Genomic DNA, 21,770 nt, shown 5'->3' on the forward strand with positions numbered 1-21,770 from the left:
GGTGAAATGTCCTTTTGAAGTCACTGGTATAGAACTGGATTGGGACCACGGCAGTGGACAGTGAATTGCTCCAGACTCCTCTTTGGGTGTGAAATGTACGTCAATGTGGTGTCCTGTCTCGTGACTCTTCCCACGGGTTGGACTGTTTGGCTCCTGTGCCAGTTGCCTTTTAAAAATGAAATGTATAAATGCTGGGTGAGGTTATAAAAGTCTGGCACGCAACACAAAGAAGCGCAGCCAGCCATTCTCATTGGTGTTCTGTGTTATTTGTGTGGCACGGGATGGAATGGCTGTGAATATTTCAATGGCAAGGAAAGATCTTTGGGCTCTGATAAGAACTTCAACACATGCAGATTCAGTTTCGTTCTGCCAGCTTAATGATTTTCTTTTAAACAGCAGACTGCATCGATACCTTGTCGTTACAAGGTGCAAACAGCTGGCCAGCTTTAAAAACTTAACTATCTTATGTTCTGCTTCATTTTTCTTTCTCAATCATGTGCTTTTAAACAATAATTCCCAGGGTGATGATATAACTCAAAGCACTCCGGGCTTGTGCTCTTACAGGTACTCACTGGTGCTGCATGTTATTTTTGAAACCATTGTTTAAGCTTCCATCCGGTTCCCCATTTACCATTCTGAGACCAAACCCCCTCCTGAGGATTCTGTGAGTGTGGGTTTTTCGAAATTCTCCAGGCTGCTGAATCTGTTCTTTTGACATGATCATGCAGACAGGATGCAGAGTCTGGTTGAAACTGTGTTGCTTTGAGAGTCAGCAGTTCTGGTCTTGGCTATTCCTCGTGGAAGAATGAGTGACCTTGAGGAGTCATTGACCTGTTCCCCCTGTATAACGAGAACACAGTATGTATAGAAATATGAAATATTAGATTTGGGAGAGACCTCAGGAGGTCATCTAACAGAACCCCTGCTCAAAGCAGGACCAACCCCAACTAAATCAACTCTTGGAGAGTAATAACAGAGAGGTAGTTGTGTTAGTCTGTACTCCAACAAAACAAAAGAACAGAAATTTAGCACTTTAAAGACTAACGAAATGATTTATTTGGCGATGACAGACCCACTTGCTTCATTCAGTAACGTTTAGGAAGCGTTTTGTGATCCTGGAATGGGAAGGTGTTAGCGATGTGCAAAATGTTACATTGTGGGGTGCCTATTTTGATGAAGTCTTCATCTGCTGTGCATTTGTGGCTAGTTTACAAAATGAGCCCTGAGCCGCTGAATATTAATAAGTATTTTAGTAGTTAATAGGGTGAATTCAAAGCTAAGAATCATCAATGCTGTCAGAAACAGTGAGGTGGCAAAGACCTTTTCAGAACGACTTACTGCCAACCTAAACTGTGTTTGTGTACTGAAAATAAGAGCTTGCTTTTTTAGCAGCCGCTGCAGCTGGAATTGGTCTGCTGAGCTATTTGTCTGGTTACCGGCATTTAACAACTCCTTTTCCACCAGTCACAATGCAAGGTGTGTTCTGGTGACTGCATAATATTAAACAGGTGCTGCCTGCTGGTTTTAATCTCATCTTGATGCACACATGGGTGCCACACGTTTGACAGGAAGGGGAATAATGCGGCGTCCCTGAGTAATGCAATAGCTGCTGTGAGCTTGGCGTGGACTGGAAATGCTGGAGATGCCTTTCTTTCTGCTTTCCCACTTTAAATGCTGTCATTTTTGTTACATCCTTTTATTTTGCCTTGCTTAGACGTAACTAAGCTTTGCATTGTGAGCTGATAGGAAATCTGGATATGGTGGGTGAGTGGGATTGACATTTATGTTAAGTATCTGAAGCTCAAAAGAGAGGCTGAGAGGAGGAGGAATGTTAACTTCCTAGTTAGGGTGCTGGCCAAGAGAGATATGGACTTAATTTCTGGAGCTGCCAAACACTCCCCATGCCTGGGAACATCACTTCATCTCTGTGCAGTGGGTCCCCAATGGGAACACTGGAAGCTTCCTAAAAGTGCGCGTATGGGAACCACCAGCACCGAGTCTATAGAGCCTCCATGTGCCCTGCCCCTTCTCCCAGAAGTCCTGCCCTCAAACTCCACCCCCCACTCACTCCTGTCCACCCCCTCTCCCGGCGCTCGCCCTTTGGGCCGTTAAAAGCGGTGGGATCCTGGCTCCATGTTGTTCTCCGTTCCTGTGCGCTGAGCCCCATCTGAACAAGGAAGAGAATGGTGTGAGTGGCACCTTCCCACCTGGCAGGGGTGCGGCTGTGAGAATAAATCCAGGAATGCTTGTGAGGTGTTCAGACCCTGCGGTAATGGAAGTGCTATTTAAAGACTGGAGTAGAGGACAAATGTCTTCACTGATGTGCCCGGAATGGCAAGGTGGGTGAGCAAATATCTGTTGGACCAGCCTGTTCTCTTGGGCCTAAAATACAGGACTGGGGGTTAAGTTCAGGGATCTATTTCTGACCCTGCTACTCTCGGCAAATTACTTCTATGTTCCGTGCCTCAGTTTCCCTACCTTTGAGATGGCGGTGATCACACGTCCCCTTCGGACTTCACTGAGATCGGAAGGGTGCTGAGATCATCACTGTCTGCAAGCTGCTTTACTTTGCTGTGGAGGGCGATGGGTCAGGTTAGTATTATGATCTGACCTGCTCAAAATGTCCAGGACTGAACAGAGTGGAGGCTGTGTCTTTACCTGTGTCTGTCTTTACCTTGCTCTTGGACAGCGTGCCTTCTGCAAGGATGGGAAGGGCTTTCTCATCTTCAGGTCAGTCCCTTGGGGATGGAGTTGTCTTGGCTGAGCACCTGCCCACCCTAGTTCAGCGGCTCGTGGCCTGAGGTGATTGCTTGAGTCCTGGGGAGCAGTGGAGAAGACTGGGCTTACAGAGGTGCTTATGCACACGGTGTCCAGTCTGGTTATCAGAGCCCTTGGTATCCAGCCAAGTTCAGTGTGTTGCAGCAGGGCAGGGCCCAGCACTGTCAGGGTTTCTCTGAGATTTTTTTCAATGCGTTTCACTCCAAAGTTGTAAGGCTGCATCTGGGACTGAAGTAATTCACCGCATGGGTTGTTTACCCAAAGTTGTATTAGGAGCAGGGACAACCATCTGCAGCAAAGGCTATTTCTACACTCGGAAGTTGACCACAGATAGGTCCGTTCTAGCGATGCAATAACCATAGCTTGGTTAACTTGGCTGTCCATACTGAGCAAGGTCAACGGGAGGGTTTCTCCCGTCAATCTCCCTCGATCCTCTCGTCTTGCGAGGAGTACAGGGGTCAGCTGGGACCCCTGAGAGGTCAGTGTTCCACTAGATGTGTGAAATCAAACCCTGGAAGAGCAGCACTGAGCGGGTTGATCTTTGGGGCTAGTGCAGAGGCAGCCAAAGATGAGCGTGAGCTAGTGACTGGGGAGAAATGAATTGATTTGCTTGTGATCTTCCATGGGATTTTCTTCCCATTTGGTGGAACAGCGATGCATTAAACGTTTTCTAAAATGCAAAATGTGGGGACGTAAATCTAGAAAGGGGTGTTTTGTTTAAAAGGTGCCTTCTCCAGAGCTGGGTGAACACAATGACCCTAGGAAAGAGGGAGCAATGGTGCACAGTTCTTGGGTCTTTGCTTCAGAGGGGTTGAGGTTTTGCAGTTCTCCATTGCTTTCTCTGACCATTTTTGGGGGTTCCAGGCCTAACTGATCACTCCACAGCATGGGCCTAATCCACTTCCCTTTGTCTCACAGTAGGCGTGCTTTATTCTACCCAGCTGTAGCCATTTCCTTGTTGGAAGTCCGAGATTCTACTTAGGACAAAGTCTCAGTTCTGCTGACTCAGGCGCTTTACTCCTGCGTGCAAGTCGGCCGACACATGCAGCCGTAGTAATGAAACGCAGCCAGGTCCTCTCGCTTCTCGTTAAGCTGGGTCGGGGCAGTTCTGCAAAGCACTGAAATGCCCTGTTGTTAATTGTGTGGCGAAAGGACGCTCCCTTTCTCCGCTCCGAGTTGCACCCGGGCTCCTTTCTGCTGGCAGGAGGACGCAAGGAGCTTGGTTTGCGCGTTGGTTTTTGAGAGTGAAATTCGCTTCAACTCACGCTCTGGAGAAGGGGGCAGGAGGCTCGGAGGGGGAGATACTCCCACAAGCCAGTGCTCGATTGTAGTTGGATAACTCCTCACCGTGTACATATCTGATGGGGCTGGAAGGCAACTGGAGAGGTCATTGAGTCCAGTCCCTTGCCCTGTTGGCAGGGCCAAGCACCATCCCTTTTTTTGATCTGTTTGCCCCAGATCCCTAAATGGACCCCTCGAGGACTGAACTCGCAAGCCTGGGTTTAGCAGGCCAATGCTCAAACCATTGAGCTATCCCTCCCAGATGTTTAGCGGCACTGAATGGGCGTAACCGAGTCTGTCTCCTCTAATTCACTTCTGCTGCATAGACCTCCCTTAAAGCATGGGGTCACAAACTCCTGTGCCAGCTGCTCTGTGGAGACCCACCGTGGGATGTCGATGGTGTGGAACCCAACTCAAGGCTGGAGGTTTTGGGAGAAGTGTATTCAGAACCCTGGTTTACTCAACTGGAAACAATGCAACTGTGAACAATGAGGGTAACTAACTGGTGGAACAGGTGACCAGAGGATGCTGCACACAAGCTCTCTGTTCCTTTGCTTTGCCTCCCGCCATTAGCTGCCGTCTCTATGGGGCAGTAACTCTTGTTTGTTGGTACAGCAGCCAGCCCAACGGAGCCTTGTCAGCATCCATGGTCAGCGTTCACGGGTGCTATTGGAATGCAAATAATATGCACAGGTTCCACTGTTTATATCGGAGGCCAGGCCTCGTGGGGGCTTGGGGACCACGCCCCTCCTCTTCCCCACTTTTTTTTTGCTTGTGGCTGCCCATTTGTTTGTTTAGAAGAGTACAGTTCAGCCGGAGTTCTGCTGCTTCTGCTTTATCTCCACCGTGTTTCCTTCTGAGGGCTTCTGTCTGGCTTGTAGCACTGATCTAAATGAGCAATGGGGATGGCTTTGAACCACTTCCCACGAGAGGAGATGGAGAAGCGCACCAGGCTAGAGGCAGGTCTTGGGACAGGGATGATGCCTGCAAAATCAGCCAGGTCGTCTGCGCCTTGCAGTGGGGTTCACTGAGGGCTTAAGTTTCTGAACAGATCAAAATTGGGGTGGAAAAGTCCTAGTTGTTGAATTCTTCCGCCTGCCCTCCCACCCTCTTGTCCTCACATACCTGCATAGGGTTGGGCACAGTCTTACCCTAAGTTTGCAGTTAAAACACTGCTGACATTCTTCTCTGCAGGAAAAATGCAGTGGTTGGCTCAGATCGATTGCAGTGGGTGCAGGTGTGTGCGTGCGCTGGGGAGAGGATTTGCCAGTGGCTGCTGCTGGTTCCCCGAGACAGCCTAAGTTACCTGGCCTTGAGCTGAGATTTTGCCAAGGGTTAATACAGGTGTGACACGCTGGTGGCCATAAGCAATGACTTTGCTATACCTTGAGAGAAGAATCTCTTATGCATGTGATTAATAACACCTTAGATGATCCAATCTGCATTAAGAAACATCTAATTGAGTTGTTGCCACGTTTGCTGCTTATACCACTTGGTCAGGTTGGACACCGGCAGTAGCCTGCTGAGTTTGATGTTGTTTTTAAATCCGTTTCCCTTTAGGGCCGTAGTGCCACCCTAAACACAGTCCAGCTGCGTTTGGAGTCCCGGCCTGATTATTTATACGTCGCCAAAAGTGTGCTAAGTGCTTCCAGACGAAGTAGCAGCCTGCCCGCCAAAGAATCCTCTTGTAAAAATTGTCCCCCTCTAACCCGCCCTGTAGCACTGCCTTGGGATGTACGTCCCACCGCAAAGCGCAGTCAGCCTTTTGTTCCTAGGGGATGGGATGTGAAAAGGGTGTAATCCAGAGTATGTAGTAGAACGAACGGTGTCTCTCGACAGGAATGTGGCGTAGCAGTTACGGAGCTGCGGGTCTCCGATGACTGTCGGCCGGAGCTTCTAGAAAACCTGCAAGACTGGCTTAATTGCTTCATGTGCACGGGTGTTCCCGAGATGGGCACGTTTCCGTTGCGCCTGCTTGGCCACTTGGTGGGGAAGCTGTGCAGGGTGTCACTTGATTCCTATTTAAACTGCCGTGTTTTCCCTAGAGCTGGATGGGGCATTTTCTCTCCCCCCCACATGGTCCCTCCTCCCAAGCCAATTCTCCATGATCAGCAAAATGGAAACAGACTCACAGCCACTGGCGAGAGAGCTTTATTTGTGCACTTAAGTTGATTAGCTCAGCTGCCGTTAGCACATTAGCCTCTCCTTGCACTGTGATGCACAGTAACTGGAAAAAGCTGCCTGCAGCTTGCCAGCTCCTTAGCTTTATGCTTCCGAGGCAGCTTTCTTTGTCTGAGTACAGAGTATTGCAGGTGGAACCCTAATTAGATTTAGTCCCAGAATAGGACAAACCCAAGATTCTGTCTCTATAACAATTTGCCGGCTGGGTGCTTGGCACATGCGTGAAAAGGAGACCAGCAGCATCCTTTCCATCAAATAAATGCACTCTGTGCATGCGACTTCTCGTACATGAATACACGGGTGGGGCGGGGGGAATAAGGCTTGTCTGAATTTTCAGGTGACATTGTGATGTCTTGTTCCAAGTTCTGCTGCCTTTTTAAAAAGAGCATCCTTTGCATATCCTGCCTTCTTCATTTGCTCCTTGGGATCGTCTTTTAGATCTCGTTACAGCCTGGCTCTCCCTGAGCAATTTAACCGCCCTTGACAGGGTTTTAATCCTCTTGGAGCAAGTGCCGGTTGAAGCATTATGATTAGCCAGTAAGAGGAAGACTGCTTGACAGAGGGGACTTCCTCTATCCCCCTTGCCTAGCGTTGCCTAGGCAGTTAGTGTTTGGCCCGGGGTTGCTGTCTGGGTGAACGTTCAAAGCAAACTCTTCGCCAGAGGTGGGGCGAGATAGCTTGGTTGGTAGATTTTCCCGCCCCGGAGTGGCAGCGTAGTACGAATCTCTAGTCTTGTTGCTCCTGGCATGTGTGAGTGACGTAAGGGAGGAAAGGAAGCAAAGCTCAAACGCTCCTTCAAAGTGTATGGCAACGGAGGCAGCAGCATGATAGACACAGTGTTTTGGGAGTCGGGTATCGCAGCTGCCATCCATCAGCAGCCAAAGCTTCCATCCTGCAGCAGGCATTCTTTTTGCAGTCCTTACCAGCTGATCAGAAGCCTTCCAACAGTATTAGAGACAGCAAACTGCCCTCTACAAGGGGTTTGTTCGTCTCTCACTCCCTCCCCATTTTGCACCAAAGTGGTCCAGCACAACCTGCTTCCTCCGTCTGCTCTTTCATGTGGGTGGTATAAAATTGCCTGTTCCCTCTTGGATCTCCTCTGCCGGCACTGATGGCCGTTCTGCTGGGCCCCTGGACCATGCGTAAGGCTTTCCCCTCAATTACTGCTCGAAAAACAAAAGGTCGTAAACGTGGGCAGCAGAGAGGTTTTGGTATTGAACAGAGGGTTCGAGCAGAGCTCGGAACCAAGACCATTATCCAGGTAACCTGGAGGAAAAGCCAGATGAGCCAGAGCTTTAGTTGCTTGGGTCCTAATGGTTTCACTGTAGCTGGAGGGGAAGATACTGCATATTTCAGCTAGACGTTTTCCCTCCAGTAAGGAGCTGTTTGTAGGTCTCTTCCCCTCACAAGAAAAGCAGTTCAGGACTTGTCGTTCTTCTGTATTTTTTTTGTCCTTTGAATGCCTTTTTCTTGTTTCGTTTGCCGTCACGCTTTCTGTACCCTCGCTCCCTGGGCACCGATCAAAGTGATCCTCCGTGAGTGATGGTATCTGGAGGGCTATTTTCACTCCATTGTGAGCATTAAAAAAAACTATCCCCCACTCCTGCAGTATAGGTTATATTTATCCTCACAGATCACGTGTGGGCGTGGCAGTGCTGTTATCCACGTTTTATCACTGGGAAGCTGAGACAGGGAGAGACTAAGGGCTTTTATCCCCCCCCCCCTTTTTTTTTTTTTTTGGAAAAACCCATTTTTTTCTGAAAGGAAGAAAAGAAAAACCCAAAGCATTCACCCAGCCAAGCGAGCCAATGCGAGGTAAGAGGGCTTTTCCTTTGAACTAATTACGCCAGCTCTGTGAATGACTTTTGCCAGCTCTCCCCTTTCAAGGTCAAAAGGGAACGTGTGTGAACAAAGCACAGCTATTATCGGCCTGTGTTTCGCAACGCTGTGGCTGTGTGAATGCAATTTTCCAATATTTGACCTTCGAAGGTCAAAATAAGTAATGATAAAAAAGAAAAAAGCTGCAGTGTAGACATAACCTCAGTGCACAAGGAAATTTGTGGCAGAGGTGGGAATTGAACTTGGGTCTCCGCGCTAGCATCATAACCACTAAGCAACTCTTTCCCTCAATGGTGCTTAATGCTTTGTAATGGGTCAGGAGGCTGAGATTACCCCAGTTTTGGTTGCTCTTAATCCTTGCAGGAGGCTGAGACCAGGGCTGTGCTGTGCTAGGTGCTCTATGGAGGCATATTAAAGGACTGTTTCCATGCAAAAGAGCACACAACCTAACTAGATCAGAGCAAGAAAAGGCGTGTAAACCCTCAGCCGGGTGGTGTCAGCAACAAGGGCCAGGCTCAGAAGCTCAGGGTTCCTCTTCAAATTACAAAAGGAAAGCGGCTGGAACCCCCACCCAGGAACCTGGGAAAACGAAACACCTTTGGGTCCCCCAGAATAAGCAACGTTTCCCCTCTGGCAAGCAACTGAGTCTTCATCTCAAAGGAAGATGGTGTCGCTGATAGGGAGAGGAAGAGTGTGACCTCGGGGACCATGGTGTGAGTGACAAGCCACATCTCTGCCCTTACACACCATAGGCCCATTTCACAGAAGAGGAACTGAGACCTCAGGAGATCATTTGGTTTGCATCGGGTCACACCGGACGTCTGGCAGATTTGGAGCAATCCAGAGCTGCTGAGTCCCAGCAGCCACAAGAACCTCCCTTTACGTTCACAGAGGGAGTTTGTACTGACGCAAAAGGTTGAGGGGTTTGAACCAGCCACGGAGGAGGCTGGCAGGATGGTCTCCAAATCCCTCTGCTCCAAGGCAAAGGAAGGGGCAAGCCTGCGGAGGCAGCTTTTGCAGCATCGGCGCTCCCTTGGGAGAAATGCAGCCTTTGTTTCCTCTGCCTACCCCGTGCAAAACTGGCGCAGGAGTTCTTGGGCTCTGACGAGAGCAAGCAGCACAATGGGGCTTCGCCCCGATTCCCCATCCACGGAGCCCTCGGCCTGCAGGTGATGCTGTAGCGGTGTCACCCGCCCACGCCAGCTGTTGTTCTTCCTTCACCTCTTCACCCTGAAAGTTGGTAGTTCAGGAGAGCGAGAGGCCATTGAGCCCTATTTCGAAACAGACGCAGGTCCCACCTGTGCTCTGCATCGAGTGCCATGCACAGGTGAGACGTGCCTCCCATCTCGCCTGGCGAGAGCTCTCTGTTGGTGTCCGGCTGAACTGTGCGTGAGGAGCCCGCTTACTGAGAGGTAGGTGCAAACCATTCTTCTCCCTGAGTGTCGCTCCTTCTGCTGGGCATCATGGGGAGTAGATTGGCTGCTACAGCAGGATTTGCACCCAGGTCTCTAGGATTGTCGAGCAGATACAACTAATGGCGCTTCTGCAGATTGCCCCTTTTAAAATGTTTTAGGGGCCTGGGAAACTCCCCTTGGAAGGCTTAATGTGCACTTCTGTGATTTACTCTTCTGCCCAGGAGGAACCATGTGACGTATGCTCCTGCCGCTCACCCTGACGTGAGGACATACAAATGGCCATTCCTGGGTCAGACCAAAGGTCCATCTGGCCCAGCATCCCGTCTGCTGATAGTGGCCAGTGCCAGGTGCCCCAGAGGGGGTGGACCGAAGACGACGATCAAGCAACTTGGCTCCCACCATCCATCTCCAGCCTCTGACAAACAGAGGCCAGGGACACCGTTCCTACCCCTGGCTAACAGCCTTTTATGGAGCTAACCTCCATGAATTTATCTAGCTCTCCTCTGAACCCTCTTATAGCCCTCGCCTTCACAGCCTCCTCTGGCAAGGAGTTCCACAGGTTGACTGTGCGCTGGGTGAAAAGGAACTTTCTTTTATTAGTTTTAAACCTGCTGCCCATTAATTTCATTTGGTGCCCTCTAGTTCTAATATCATGGGAACATTTAAATAACTTTTCTTTATTCACCCTCTCCACACTGCTCATGGTTTTATAGACTTCTATCGTATCCCCCCTCTGTCTCCTCTTTTCTAACCTGAAAAGTCCCAGTCTCTTTAACCTCTCCTCATATGGGACCCGTTCCAAACCCCTCATCATTTTAGTTGCCCTTTTCTGAACCTTTTCGAATGCCAAAATATCTTTTTTGAGGTGAGGAGACCACACCTGTATGCAGTATTCAAGATGTGGGCGTACCATGGTTTTATAAAGGGGCAGTAAAGTATTCTTTGTCTTATTTTTCTATCCCTTTTTTAATAATTCCTAAAATCCTAATTGCTTTTTTGACTGCTGCTGCACACTGTGTGAATGGTGTCAGAGAACTATCTATGATAATCCCAAGATCTCTTTTCTGATTAGTTGAAGCTAAATTAGCCTCCATCATATTTAATGTATACTTGGGGTTATTTTTTCCAACGTGCATTACTTTACACTTTTCCACATTAAATTTCATTTTATTCCCCGCCACATGGCCCTTTCGGTTTTCATAGCGGCTGAGGGCAGCTCGCTGTTGAGGTCCTTCGGATGGCTGCTTTCTCACGGTGAACCTATCTTACCTATACATTATGCATGTGGAAAATGGGCCAGAAAGCAGCAGGCATCAATAATTGATCGTCGAGCTTTCTTCAGCTGCGAGCTACATCTTTGTGTCCGTTTAGGTCTGGTGGTTTTCGTCTTTTAAATTGCACAGTGTAACTTGTAGCCTCTGTTTGGAACTATGTCAGATGTCACCCCCACCTCCAAAGGGCCTGATCCAGTATGGTTACGTTCCTGTAGCTGCATAGAGTCCACAGGTGCCAACGGCTGCAAAGCACTCAGATGTCAGAATGTGCAAATTAAGGCTAATTATTTTAACGAGTTTTTAATTTCTATTTTTATTACAGTTCTATTTTTTGTGAAGTGGTACTGCCCAGAGAGGCCGGTTTCAGGTCTGGCCCCATTGCATCAACAGCGAGAAATAGTCCTTGCGCCCAAGTGTCTATAAGCCAATAGACAAGGCAGATAAAGGGAAGCGCAGAGGGGCGAAGTAACTTGGCTAAGGTTGTGCTGCAGGTCAGTGGCAGAGCTGGGAATAGACTGCTGGTCTGTTGGGTCCACGCTCCGTGTCCTAATCATTACATCATGTCATTGTGTCTCCTTGCATTTACACTTCTGCAGTAGTCTTTAATGATGTGCTCATGTAGTATTCCTTAATTGAGCTACCATTTGATAGCCCTAGGCAAGTGTGCATGTATGTCTCCATGTAAGAGTTCAAGAGTAGGGGCAAGGTTGTGCATTCATCTTTGCATTTCAATATTTCCTGACTCTTTGCAGCTCAATTTTGCCTCCTTAGTGCTGCATTACTCTAGTTTTTGGCAGTTAATTTCCAAGTATTTGAAATAAGAAAAAAAGGAAAAGTTCATAGGCTGAAGTCAGCACAGGCAAACAGGTGCTTGTATGTGATGTTAATAAATTGCATGCTGGCAGACATGGGGGTATTTTCAACCACCATTTGGTGGCCAGCACTCATTGGAAGGGATTTGGGTGTTTCCCATTTGTATTCCTGAAATCTCCCCTTTAACCAAAATATTGTTCAGTGTCCATTTTATTACAGGGTCAGAATTTAGTCCCATGTCTGTGCTTTTGTATCCTAAATAGGTGGGTGTGAGGTGAGGTGATTTCAAGGCTACTAAATGTCGGAGTTCAGAACTTTAAAACTACTGGAAGATCAGTACTTACTAGCTAGAATGGGTAGGAACCGTGTCCTGAGCTTCTGTTTGCCAGAGATTGGAAATGGATGTCAGGGAGGGGGTCGCTCAGCGATACCTGTTCTGTTCACTCCCTCTGGGGTATCTGGCATTGGCCGCTGTCGGAAGACAGGGTACTGGGCTAGGTCAGTGTGTCTCAACCTTTATTAAAAAAAAAAAAAAAGTATCCCTTTTAAAAAATTGTAAGTACCCCCAGGCTTCTCTTGCTTACCCTTAAGGATATGTGTATCACCGGCTGAGAAACATGGTCCCAAGGTAATCTGAGCTCTTGAAACAAGTGCCGTTCAGCCTTTCCCGATCCCTGTACCCTTTTCAGGAGTCTGATTTGTGATGCGAACCACCAAGTTAGACCTCACTTAAAAGCGACTTACCAAAACATGCAAAAATAGCACGGACGACAGCTACTGAAAACTTGCTGATTTTATGTCATCTTATCATCAAGCGACTGAACTGGAATTGAAATATTGTACTTATATTTCAGCGTAACGCATGTGAAGCGATAGAAACCGTTGTCGTCCGAATGAACTTTTAGATTGTACTGACTTTACTAGTGTTTTTGTGTAGCCTGTTGTAAAACCAGGCAAATATCTACCTGAGTTGGTGTAGCCTCTGAAAGACTTCAGTTTACCCCTGAGGGTACGTGTACCCCTGGTTGAGAAACACTGGGCTAGACGGTCCTTTGTCTGACCGAGTATGGCTGTTCTCAAACTTGGCTTGAATTTTCGTCCTCAAAACAAGCTGAGTTGTGGTGGAGGGAACAATACAGCCATTCTAAACTTGATTGCTTAGTGGCAGAAAACCAGCCTTGGAATGTGTGCATTTCTGACAGCTCATATATTAGACTTAGGTGTGTGTCTCCAGGCACAGGGGGAAAACACCATGTGTGTTCGAATGCCCATCTTTCAAATGAGCAAAAAATTGGTGAATTTGTGAACGTATTTTTAAAAGCAAAAGCATTAGTCCTCATTGTGAGCTACTCCCAGGCAGGTTCTGATCGGGCTGCATGCCTGCAACTTGTTCAGAATGAACGAACACACACACACACTCTATTGTGTTGCTAAATGGGCACTGGGCCTTGCCTGTATGGAACAGATTTTGGGAAGGGCGCTGTACAACTCCCGTTGAGACCAATGGATGTCAGACACTTGGATGAACAGCATCACAGTTAGCCCTTGGTTTCTCTCCTCACTCGAGCCCTTTACATACTGAATAGTACTGACTGAGAACTGTAAATCTCAGTTCAGAGGGATGCCGCCTGGCATGTAATTTGTAAAGCTGGGCATTGCGACAGTCACTGTTTTAACTGAAGAGCTGTACTGAGATGCTATTGAGCTATACTGAGTCGGGTCTGATCCCCCACCAGGTTTGAACTCCATTGACTACTGCAGCATTCTTCCTGACCTACACTGAGTCAGTGAGAGCAGAAATGGGCCCGGTGCTTTCTGGTGTGTTCCAGTGTCTGACTATCCAGCAGTGTTTAATGGCTCAGCCGAGTGAGACTGATGCGGCTTCTAACTTAGACACTCCTGTTCCTCCAGGGTCTGGGGCTTTGGGAGATATCCCTTCATCCTGGCATGACAATACGGGCAGGGAAGGGCTGCTGCCGGGGTATCTTCCAGCAAGCCTCGAAATTAAATCAAGTCTATTACACGGATTAATGCCTCAGTTTCTAATCCCCAACGTTTATCTGGTCTCTCTCCATTTGTGACACTGAAGAATCATTCGAGAACAACCCTCCTTCTTTTTTCTCTTGCAAGCGGAGGCTCTTGGTTCCCGCTGGCGGGGCTGGGATTAAGCCCCTCTTGTTAAAAGCTGCTTTGACCTTTCACTGGGACTGGGGTTCCACAAAATTTTTTTGAGTTTAAAAGGACCAAACAAAGTTGGAAAACACTGCCCTGACCAATCGCAAAGAGAAACAGCTCCCCGTGAAAACTAGAGGAGTGCGATTGGACTGGACGCGACCATAATTCTGCTCTGAGGAAGTACAAGGGACCAGCTTTGCCATGAGAGCCTCTCTCTTCCATACCGTGTAATAAAGGCTGGTACTCTCGGGGCTGAACTGTCCTCTGCGGGGCAAGGTTAACGCGTTAGCAGAGCACAAAAACAACCAGTCCTGGAGCACCTTAAAGACTGACCCATTTATTTATTAGGGACTGAGCGTTCGTGGGTAAGATCCACTGCTTTAGCTTTCTAGACAGACCACCACGGCTACCCATCTGAGAGTATTTAGCAGAGCAGCTGATTCATCTACTACTTACGCTTTATTTCGTGGGCGTGTAATGAAGGCAGTTCTAGAGTTGCAAGGTCCTGATGATTTTCTTTTTCTCTTCTGGTTGTTCAGTTCCTTTGTTATGATTTAAATAAATTTTGGATTAAGCGAAGCAGAAGGGAGAGGCACTGTACATTTGCTTCCAAGAGATAGCAAAGTCCCTTCTATCACTTGAAAACCCACAGGAGTGGGAAAGGGGCTTGCTCAGTTGAAAAGACCCTTACAGGCTCCAAAGCAACTTAGAAATGGTCTGATTTCTTTCCAATGGAGAAGCTGATTCTGTCTGACGGGGAGCAGTTATAGGGGGCCCGTCCAGGCTGTCAGTGTTGTCCAGAAATAACTCCTCTCCTTACATGATGGTGAACCTGCTGGGAAAGCCAGTTAGGACGTTTCACTGATTCTGGGGGGCAGCTGGCTGATATCCCTGGTAAAGGAGCCCAGGAGGTTAGAGAGAGAGGCCAGGCAGAGAGCGCAAGGGCACATAGAGAGGTACAGAGCACAGCCCTGATGAAAAAGACCCCTAGGAACAGCTGCACCTGGGGACAACTTGGGCTGGGGCTTTGCGTGGAATTATTTTGGAAGTGTCCTGGTTAACACACCAGATTGCAGGATGGGGAGGTCTTCGGCTCTGTGCAGTTCTTGTCTAAGGCTGGGACTATGCTGGACATTAAAGTCAATTGTAGATACTCACTCAATTTTAGCTGCGTCAGTCGCGTATCTAGAATTGACTCGCGGCAATGGACTTTCCTGGCCGTCCTCACAAAGAGAGGCCCTCAGGAGGAACCATCCCATTACCTTCCCTTACTCCTGGTGGTATGGAGGAGTGCGGGGTTTGACTGCTGACCTCAGAGAGTTGGATTTCACGCGTCCCCACTAGGTGTGTGAAATCAAACCCCGAAGATCGACCCTGACTGGGTTGATCTTCCACATAGCGAAGGCAGGTCTGCTTTTGGAAAACTGTCATTAAAATGGTCCCCTCTACTGAGTGATCTGAGAGGAGACCCTGACATCGGGACAGGAATCTCTTAAAAGCTGCCTTAAAGTCTCCTCTTCTGTGACTCTGTCCAGTCACCAGAATCCAAGAACAGACCAACTCCCTGGAGGTTCCCTTGCAAAACAGACCCTCAGCCTGGGCAGTGGGACTAACCCCCAGCAGAAGGACTCTGTCAGTTACTCGGGCAGTGTGAAGAACAGGGTCTTGGTTCCCAAGACCTTGGATTACTCCCCCCGCCCCCATGTTGCTGGTTTTAACAGGTCTCTTGCCAGTTACAGTTTGCGGTGGCTTCAGCCCAGGGGATTTCACAGACAGAGACGTCTGAGCGCACCGTGCCTCCCCGCCCATAGGATGCAGCATGTGACCGAGTCGGAAACCGTTGGCACCCTTTCGTCGCTCAGCACTTTATCAAATGCACTTTTCAGCCCCGTTCAGAGCTTTTAACGGCTTCTCTTTTTTCTATCCCCTTTTAGGGAGCTACTTCGCCAGCCATTTCATCATGGGAGGTGAGAAGTTTGACTCCACGCACCCGGAGGGCTACCTCTTTGGAGAGAACAGCGACTTGAACTTCCTGGGAAACAGACCTGTAGTGGTAGGGTGAAATGAACTCTGCTGGGTTTGCCCTTGGGGTGGTAAAATCGGGTGCAGTGAGACATGGGGTGTGAATTGAAAAACCTGCCTAGCCCGCGCCTGTCACCATGGTATCTGGGCCTCACCGGACACCAGCAGAGACCCCCCCCCCCCGAGTTTGTGCAGGTGTTGGGATCAGCGCGCTGCAGAGGCGGGAGTGGAAGGGAGAGCTGTACATTTCAGGTGCAGCTCTCAACTTCTTCCAAGTTGGGTGGTTCCAGGCACATCCCTACAAGGAGGAGATGTCTGTTGCTCTGCCTTCTGGCTGGGGTCCCACTCGCCTCAGCGGGGCCCGGGATTTTGCCTTGTAATTCTGTGGCTGACCCTGGTACTCGGGAAAGGGCGATGCCGAGAGCACTGGTGCACGCAGGCGCTCACTGAGCAGCTCCAGGCAGCCATTCCAGTGCAGCTCAAAGCCGGCATTCAGCATCCCTTGCCCCCGCTGCTGGTGGGGCTGAGCTGTGGCACATGCAAATGAGGCTGTGGGTCAGAGACTCCCCAGCTTACACTTGTGCGTGAACTCGGGCATTGAAGACGGGCGAAGCTGGTGCATGGCCCGCGCTCCCCCTGGCCTTTCCTTCCCCTCCTGGGACAAGTGATGAGACCCAGCCTGGGCCAGTTCTTTGGTTTGTGCGAGGGGAAGGCTGACGGACACAGGCTGCCCCTGCTGAGACCTGCGCTCTGTGCGTGGCAGGCTCCGTTTCCATGAGCGGGCTCTCAAGCCGCTGTTGTTGGCCCTCTGCAATACAGAGTAGCTTCAGTGGTGGGGCTGAACCCGGCCTATGAGCCAGAGAGCGAGAGACGGACAGGGACGGAAGCGACGTATCGGCAGCCTGCCGAGACTCCAAGATGTTCAGATCAGAAGGGACCCTCACGGTCACCTTGTCCAGTGGATCTTAGACAAAAGGCCACTTACAGCCCAGTCAGCACCCAGCTGCAGCCAGGGCTCACCTGGGGGTGTCCAGGGGGCCATGTGCACCCCTCGCTGCCCCCCCAGCCCTACTCACTGTGGGCACCGCACTGCTTCTGATGAGTATGGGAGGAGTCTTGCCCCTTCCCTGCAGCGGTGCAGCCTGAAAGGGCTACTCCTCGGCCGTGCTGCTCCAGGGGAGCGTGGTGGTTGGGGGGGCCTTCTGCGGGAAGAGGTGCGGGGCTGGAGCAGCGGTGGGGAGAGGGCAGAGCAGGGACACTTGGGCTGGTGCCCTGTCTAGAATCCCAGCACTAGTTATCTGCCCACGTGACATTCTCAGGTGGTGTATATGTTGTGCGGCTGTGTCCAAAGAGCACAGAGAGAGTTGTATATCTGGCTGACAATGGTAAATAGGTTGAGAACCACTTATCTGATCTGATCTCCTGTGCATTGCAGACCACAGAACCTCTACCACCCCCTACTTCTGGGACAGCCCCAGAGCCTCTGGCTGCGTTACCGAAGTGCTCCAATCTTGACTTGATTGAAAGATTGTAAATTAGACGATAGAATCTACCATTTACTCTACTTTAAAGCTGCAAGTGACTGTGACCCAAAGCAGTGGAGGAAGGTGAAGAAGCTCCCCCAGGAACTCTGACCTGAGAAAAATTCCTTCCTGGCCTACATAGCTGGTGCTTTGCTAGTCTTGTCCTGAGCCACGGGGTGGTAATGAATTTGAGGTCATTGGACGAGCTCTTATTGTAATTAACTATGTGCTACCAAAGCGCTGAACTGGAAATCTAAGGAGACAGAGACGTGCAGATGAGGAAGGCTATTGCTAATGGAGATGTGCAACATTTTTGCAGTAAAACTGAAAACACTCAATGTGCGTATCTGTTTCTCTGCAAAAGAAGAAACTGGTCTATTTTTGCGCATGCAAAACGTTGTTTGAAGGGTTTGTATGTTTTTCTTTGAAGATTCCCTGGTTCAGGAGGCTATTTCTGGGACCGAAAAAATTATAGGCAAAGTTTTGAGTGAAGTTGTACTCTTGTTTGCAGAAGTGGCTCTGAAAATAATTTTAAAAACCCCACGTGAAGCCCCCTGTTGCCATGCAAATATAGGGAGTAAAGCTTCATGAAAAGTCCAGTTATGGGTGTGAAACTGTGAACACTTTCACAAAGCAATTCGCCCACAAAGCTGACTCATTCATTCACTCCTAAGTGCTAGCCTCTTTCCCGTTCTGAAGAGCGCCTCTGAATTTCCCAGCTGCCGATCAGGTCATTAAAGCTGGGGGAATGGCAGCTCTGCCTCATGATACACAGGAGAGACCAATCTAACTGCAGAGGTGGACCTGCCGTAAACCGGAGCTCAGTCCTGATCTGAGCTTTGCCGGAACCTGTCTCCTACACCGGGCAGACCAAACACCCCTGAAATCACAGCGATTTCAGCCCCCGCGCTCAGGTTTGTGGCTGAAGCCGTGCTCTGTTGAGCTGGGACTTGAACACCTTATGCAGCTTTCTGTTGTGCGTGTTCTTATGTGTCACCGCTACATTGCAACCAGAGGTGTGATGGCAGCTCTAGCTTTGACTTAGTTGGCTTGAATGACGACAGCCGTGAATCCGCAGCAGCGTCAGGGGTGTGCGGAAACCACTCAGATCCGTCCCCAGAGTCCACTGTGCAGCCCTCAGCATGGCCGCTCGCTGCCGGTGGGGTTTGGGCTGGCAACGTCACCGCACCTTTCTCACGCTCCTCAGGGCGTTGGTTCCCATCTGCTCCTCTTGTGGGATGCTGTGACTGGCTGCACGGACCGTCGCGGTGAGATGACTCCTTGACCGTAGACAGCTGCGAACAGAGATTGAAAACGTGCCGCCCTGCCTGGAGAACACAGCTCTCGCTATATGTGGAAGTGGCAAAGAGATCTCAGTGGCTGTGCCTGGCATGTAACAGCAGCAGTGCTAAGGCACCGCGCTTAGCGCTTCAAGCTGTGCAGGAGGGAGCCTGCTTGGCATGGCAAGTTGTTGTCGCCTGTCTCTGCGCCCAGGCGTTCTGTGTGGCACAATGGGCCATTCCGCCCAGGGGTTTTTAATGTGCTGAACTGAAACAGGCTCTTCTGTCCTGGCTGCCGTGCAGGAAATCCCACAGGTCGCTCTCCTACCTGGAGATTGTCTTGGAATAAGCCGAAGTAGCTCCTGTCCTGCTGCGAAGAGGCCGTGCCCATTCTGTGTACGGTCCAGCGCTCCCCCGTTCCTAGGGGATAACTCATCTAGGAAATCTCAGCTTAAGCCTTCCTATTAAACGTTGCTGAACATAGGCTTTTCCATGCACGGCCTCTCTGACCCAGATCCTCGCTCCTACTAGGGAGCAATTCTATTCCTCCCATGTCCTAGTTGGGGTTACCAAGTACCTCCAGATAATGATTCAGGAGACTTGCATTTGATCCCTGGCTCCGCCCAGATTCCCTGTGGAACATTCATCAAGTCTCAGTTCATCCACCTAGTGTCTCAGTTTTTCATCTGTAAAATGGGCATAATCCACCATCCTCGCAGCGGGTGGTGTGAGACTAATATCCAGGCCTGGCTCGGAGACTCTGACGCACTCCAGTGATGCGGGTTTCCCCGTAACTAGCTAGATAGCAGTAACTGTACTTTGTCTTCTTGCAGGGCCTTCGCATCAATATCAGGATGGCTCTGCCTCTGTTTAGAGGCAGTGCTCCACTTCATACATTTCAAGGCCAGAAGGGACCATCAATCGTCTAGGCCCGTGGTGTCCAGCACACTAGCCATTAGCCACATGTGGCTGTTTGGCTGGTTGGCTTGAACAACGAATATATTTTCAGAATAATGGGGCTAGTTCGCTCCAACACTGAACTGGTTGGTTGGACGCCCTGGATCTCGGCCGACCTCTTCATGGCAGAGCCCAGAGAACTTCCCCAAAACTCCTGGAGCGTGTCTTTTAGAGGAACAGCCAGTCGTGACTTAAAAATTGTCCGTGATGGAGAATCCACCACCATCCATGGCAGATTGCTGCAGGGGTTACTCTCCCCATCAAAAACACATGCCTTGTTTCCTCGTCGAATTTATGTCGTCAAACTGCAGCCAGTGGCTTGTGTTAGATCTTTCTCTGCTAGATTAAAGAGCCCATTATTATTAATTTGTTCCCTAGGCTGGCATTATAGATTGCACTTGAGTCACCCCTTAATCTGCTCTTTGTTAAATTAAACAGTGTGCGTCCTAGGATCTGTCCACCGGGCGCAAGCAGGCAAGGGCTAGCAGTGAAGACAGCATGGCACGGACAGGACAAGCCCAGCACAGGCTCTGGGGGTGTAATGTAGTTGTTACTAAAGCCTGCACTGCTGGGTCTTCTCTGCTGCCATTGCCAAACTCGAGCTGAATTCCTCAGCCTGTGCACAGCTGTCGCTGTGTTTGACCGATCCTTCGTCTGCCTGCCTGTTACACTGGAGCTACTGCTGAATATGCCTTTCCACAGCTTGCTGGCTGCTGTGGCTGTCTTCCTCTAACAGGGCAAGTTAGGTGTTTCCGGCCAGAGGATCCAAGTGCTGTTTCTTCTTGTGATGGAGATTCGCGACGAGTGAGTGAGGAGGCGGGTAGATATTGGCTGAGCAGCGTCTCAAGCGGTGGGCCCATGGGCAGTGGAACTACTGTCCTTGAAGCCCTGCTTGTGCTCACATGGCATCTCAGCCGGCTTGGACCAAGCCCCATTGTTCTAAACCCTTTGGCAAGCCACGGCCTCTGCTGGATGGGGGTTGTCGGACGCTGCAAGATGCCGAGTGTCTCCTGAAGAGTGCGACGCCCTCCGTTTTCATAGGTGTCTGGATCCTAGGAGACTGAGATGGACTGTCAGTGCTTGGTCCGTTCAACAGACTGCGGTGTGCGATAAACACAGCGTTTGGTGGGGGCGGAAAGGGCTCGGAGAGCTGCCGTCCCAGCATGTCCGCACAGGAGTAGGTGCTGGCTGTGCCTGAAGTCTGACTGGCCAGTGGCGTTCCCCGAACATCGCACCCTCGTGCGGCTGCTGGGTGGCATCTGAATTTCTCCAGGGCTGATCGGTAGCTCGCTCACGTCTAGGTTGGGCGCTTCCGTTGGTGGTGCGCACTCGCACATGCCTTGGTGCCCATAAAATTTATTCTGCCTGTGGATGGAAAAAAAATCCACGCGTGGATGGAAACGATTAGTGGGAAAGTTGCCGGCCAGATTCTGCTGTTACACTGATGTGGGTTGGTGTAATTCCACTGACTTCAGCACTGTAGCTGCAGCTGGTTCTGTGCATCTGGACAAGTGCACTGTTCCGTCTCCTTCCATAGGCTCCAACCAAAGCTGCAAGAGAGGGACCGTTCTTCCAGTTTGCATGGGGCAAAGCATCAGGGGGGATGTGGCGTCAGAACAAGGCTGTACTAACACAGTGGCAGGACAGGAGCTGCGGGGCAGGGGTGGGACTGGAATATCTCAGCCCTTTGGGTTCAGGCAGGGGCGGTCTTACCTTTGATTGAAATCGCTCCGTAGGATTAGCCAGGACGTAGAGGTGCCAGGACTCTGTGTGGCTGCAGACTGGCACTTTATGGCAGGGTTACTGATGATGATGACTCTGTGTAGCTAGACCTGGGTTCCTGGTTATGAGGACATCAGCTGAGGAAGCCTCGTTTGTTAGGGGAGGGAGAAGCGCCGTCTCCTTCCCTCTCGCTTGGATAGTCCTAAAATGTGCGGGTCCCCCTGCAGAATGAACACGGAGGCTCTGATGGTCTCTTCTATGGGTACTTCCGCTTTCCTTTTTTGAGTTATCACTGGAGCTCTGGCGTGAAGCAGGCAGATAATTTCCTCCCACGGTCGCCGCCGCGGGAGTGTTGCCAGCTCTCTTGGGTGCTTCTCTTAAAGATCCAGCTGCAGGAGTCAGGTGATTATGTGACAATTTCAGCTTCTGTTGTTCAAAAAAAAAAAAAAGAAAAGGAAGGAGAAAGTGGAGATGCCTTAATGGGTCAGAAACCAGAGGGCGATAAAAGGG

General features: G+C 49.9%; 1 protein-coding gene across 5 annotated transcripts in view; it reads left to right on the forward strand.

Annotated features, from left to right (window-relative positions):
• RNF157 (ring finger protein 157) overlaps nt 1-21,770 on the forward strand; it is a 101,716-nt gene that overhangs the window by 24,402 nt on the left and 55,544 nt on the right. For all 5 annotated transcript variants that reach the window (XM_075014886.1, XM_075014884.1, XM_075014885.1 and 2 more), the window contains exon 2: nt 15,691-15,809. In XM_075014886.1, coding sequence (XP_074870987.1) covers nt 15,717-15,809 — 93 coding nt within the window. In that variant the 5' untranslated portion in view covers nt 15,691-15,716. The remainder of the gene's footprint in view (nt 1-15,690; nt 15,810-21,770) is intronic.

This window comes from Carettochelys insculpta, chromosome 20, assembly GCF_033958435.1.
Source record: "Carettochelys insculpta isolate YL-2023 chromosome 20, ASM3395843v1, whole genome shotgun sequence".
NCBI lineage: Eukaryota > Metazoa > Chordata > Testudines > Carettochelyidae > Carettochelys > Carettochelys insculpta.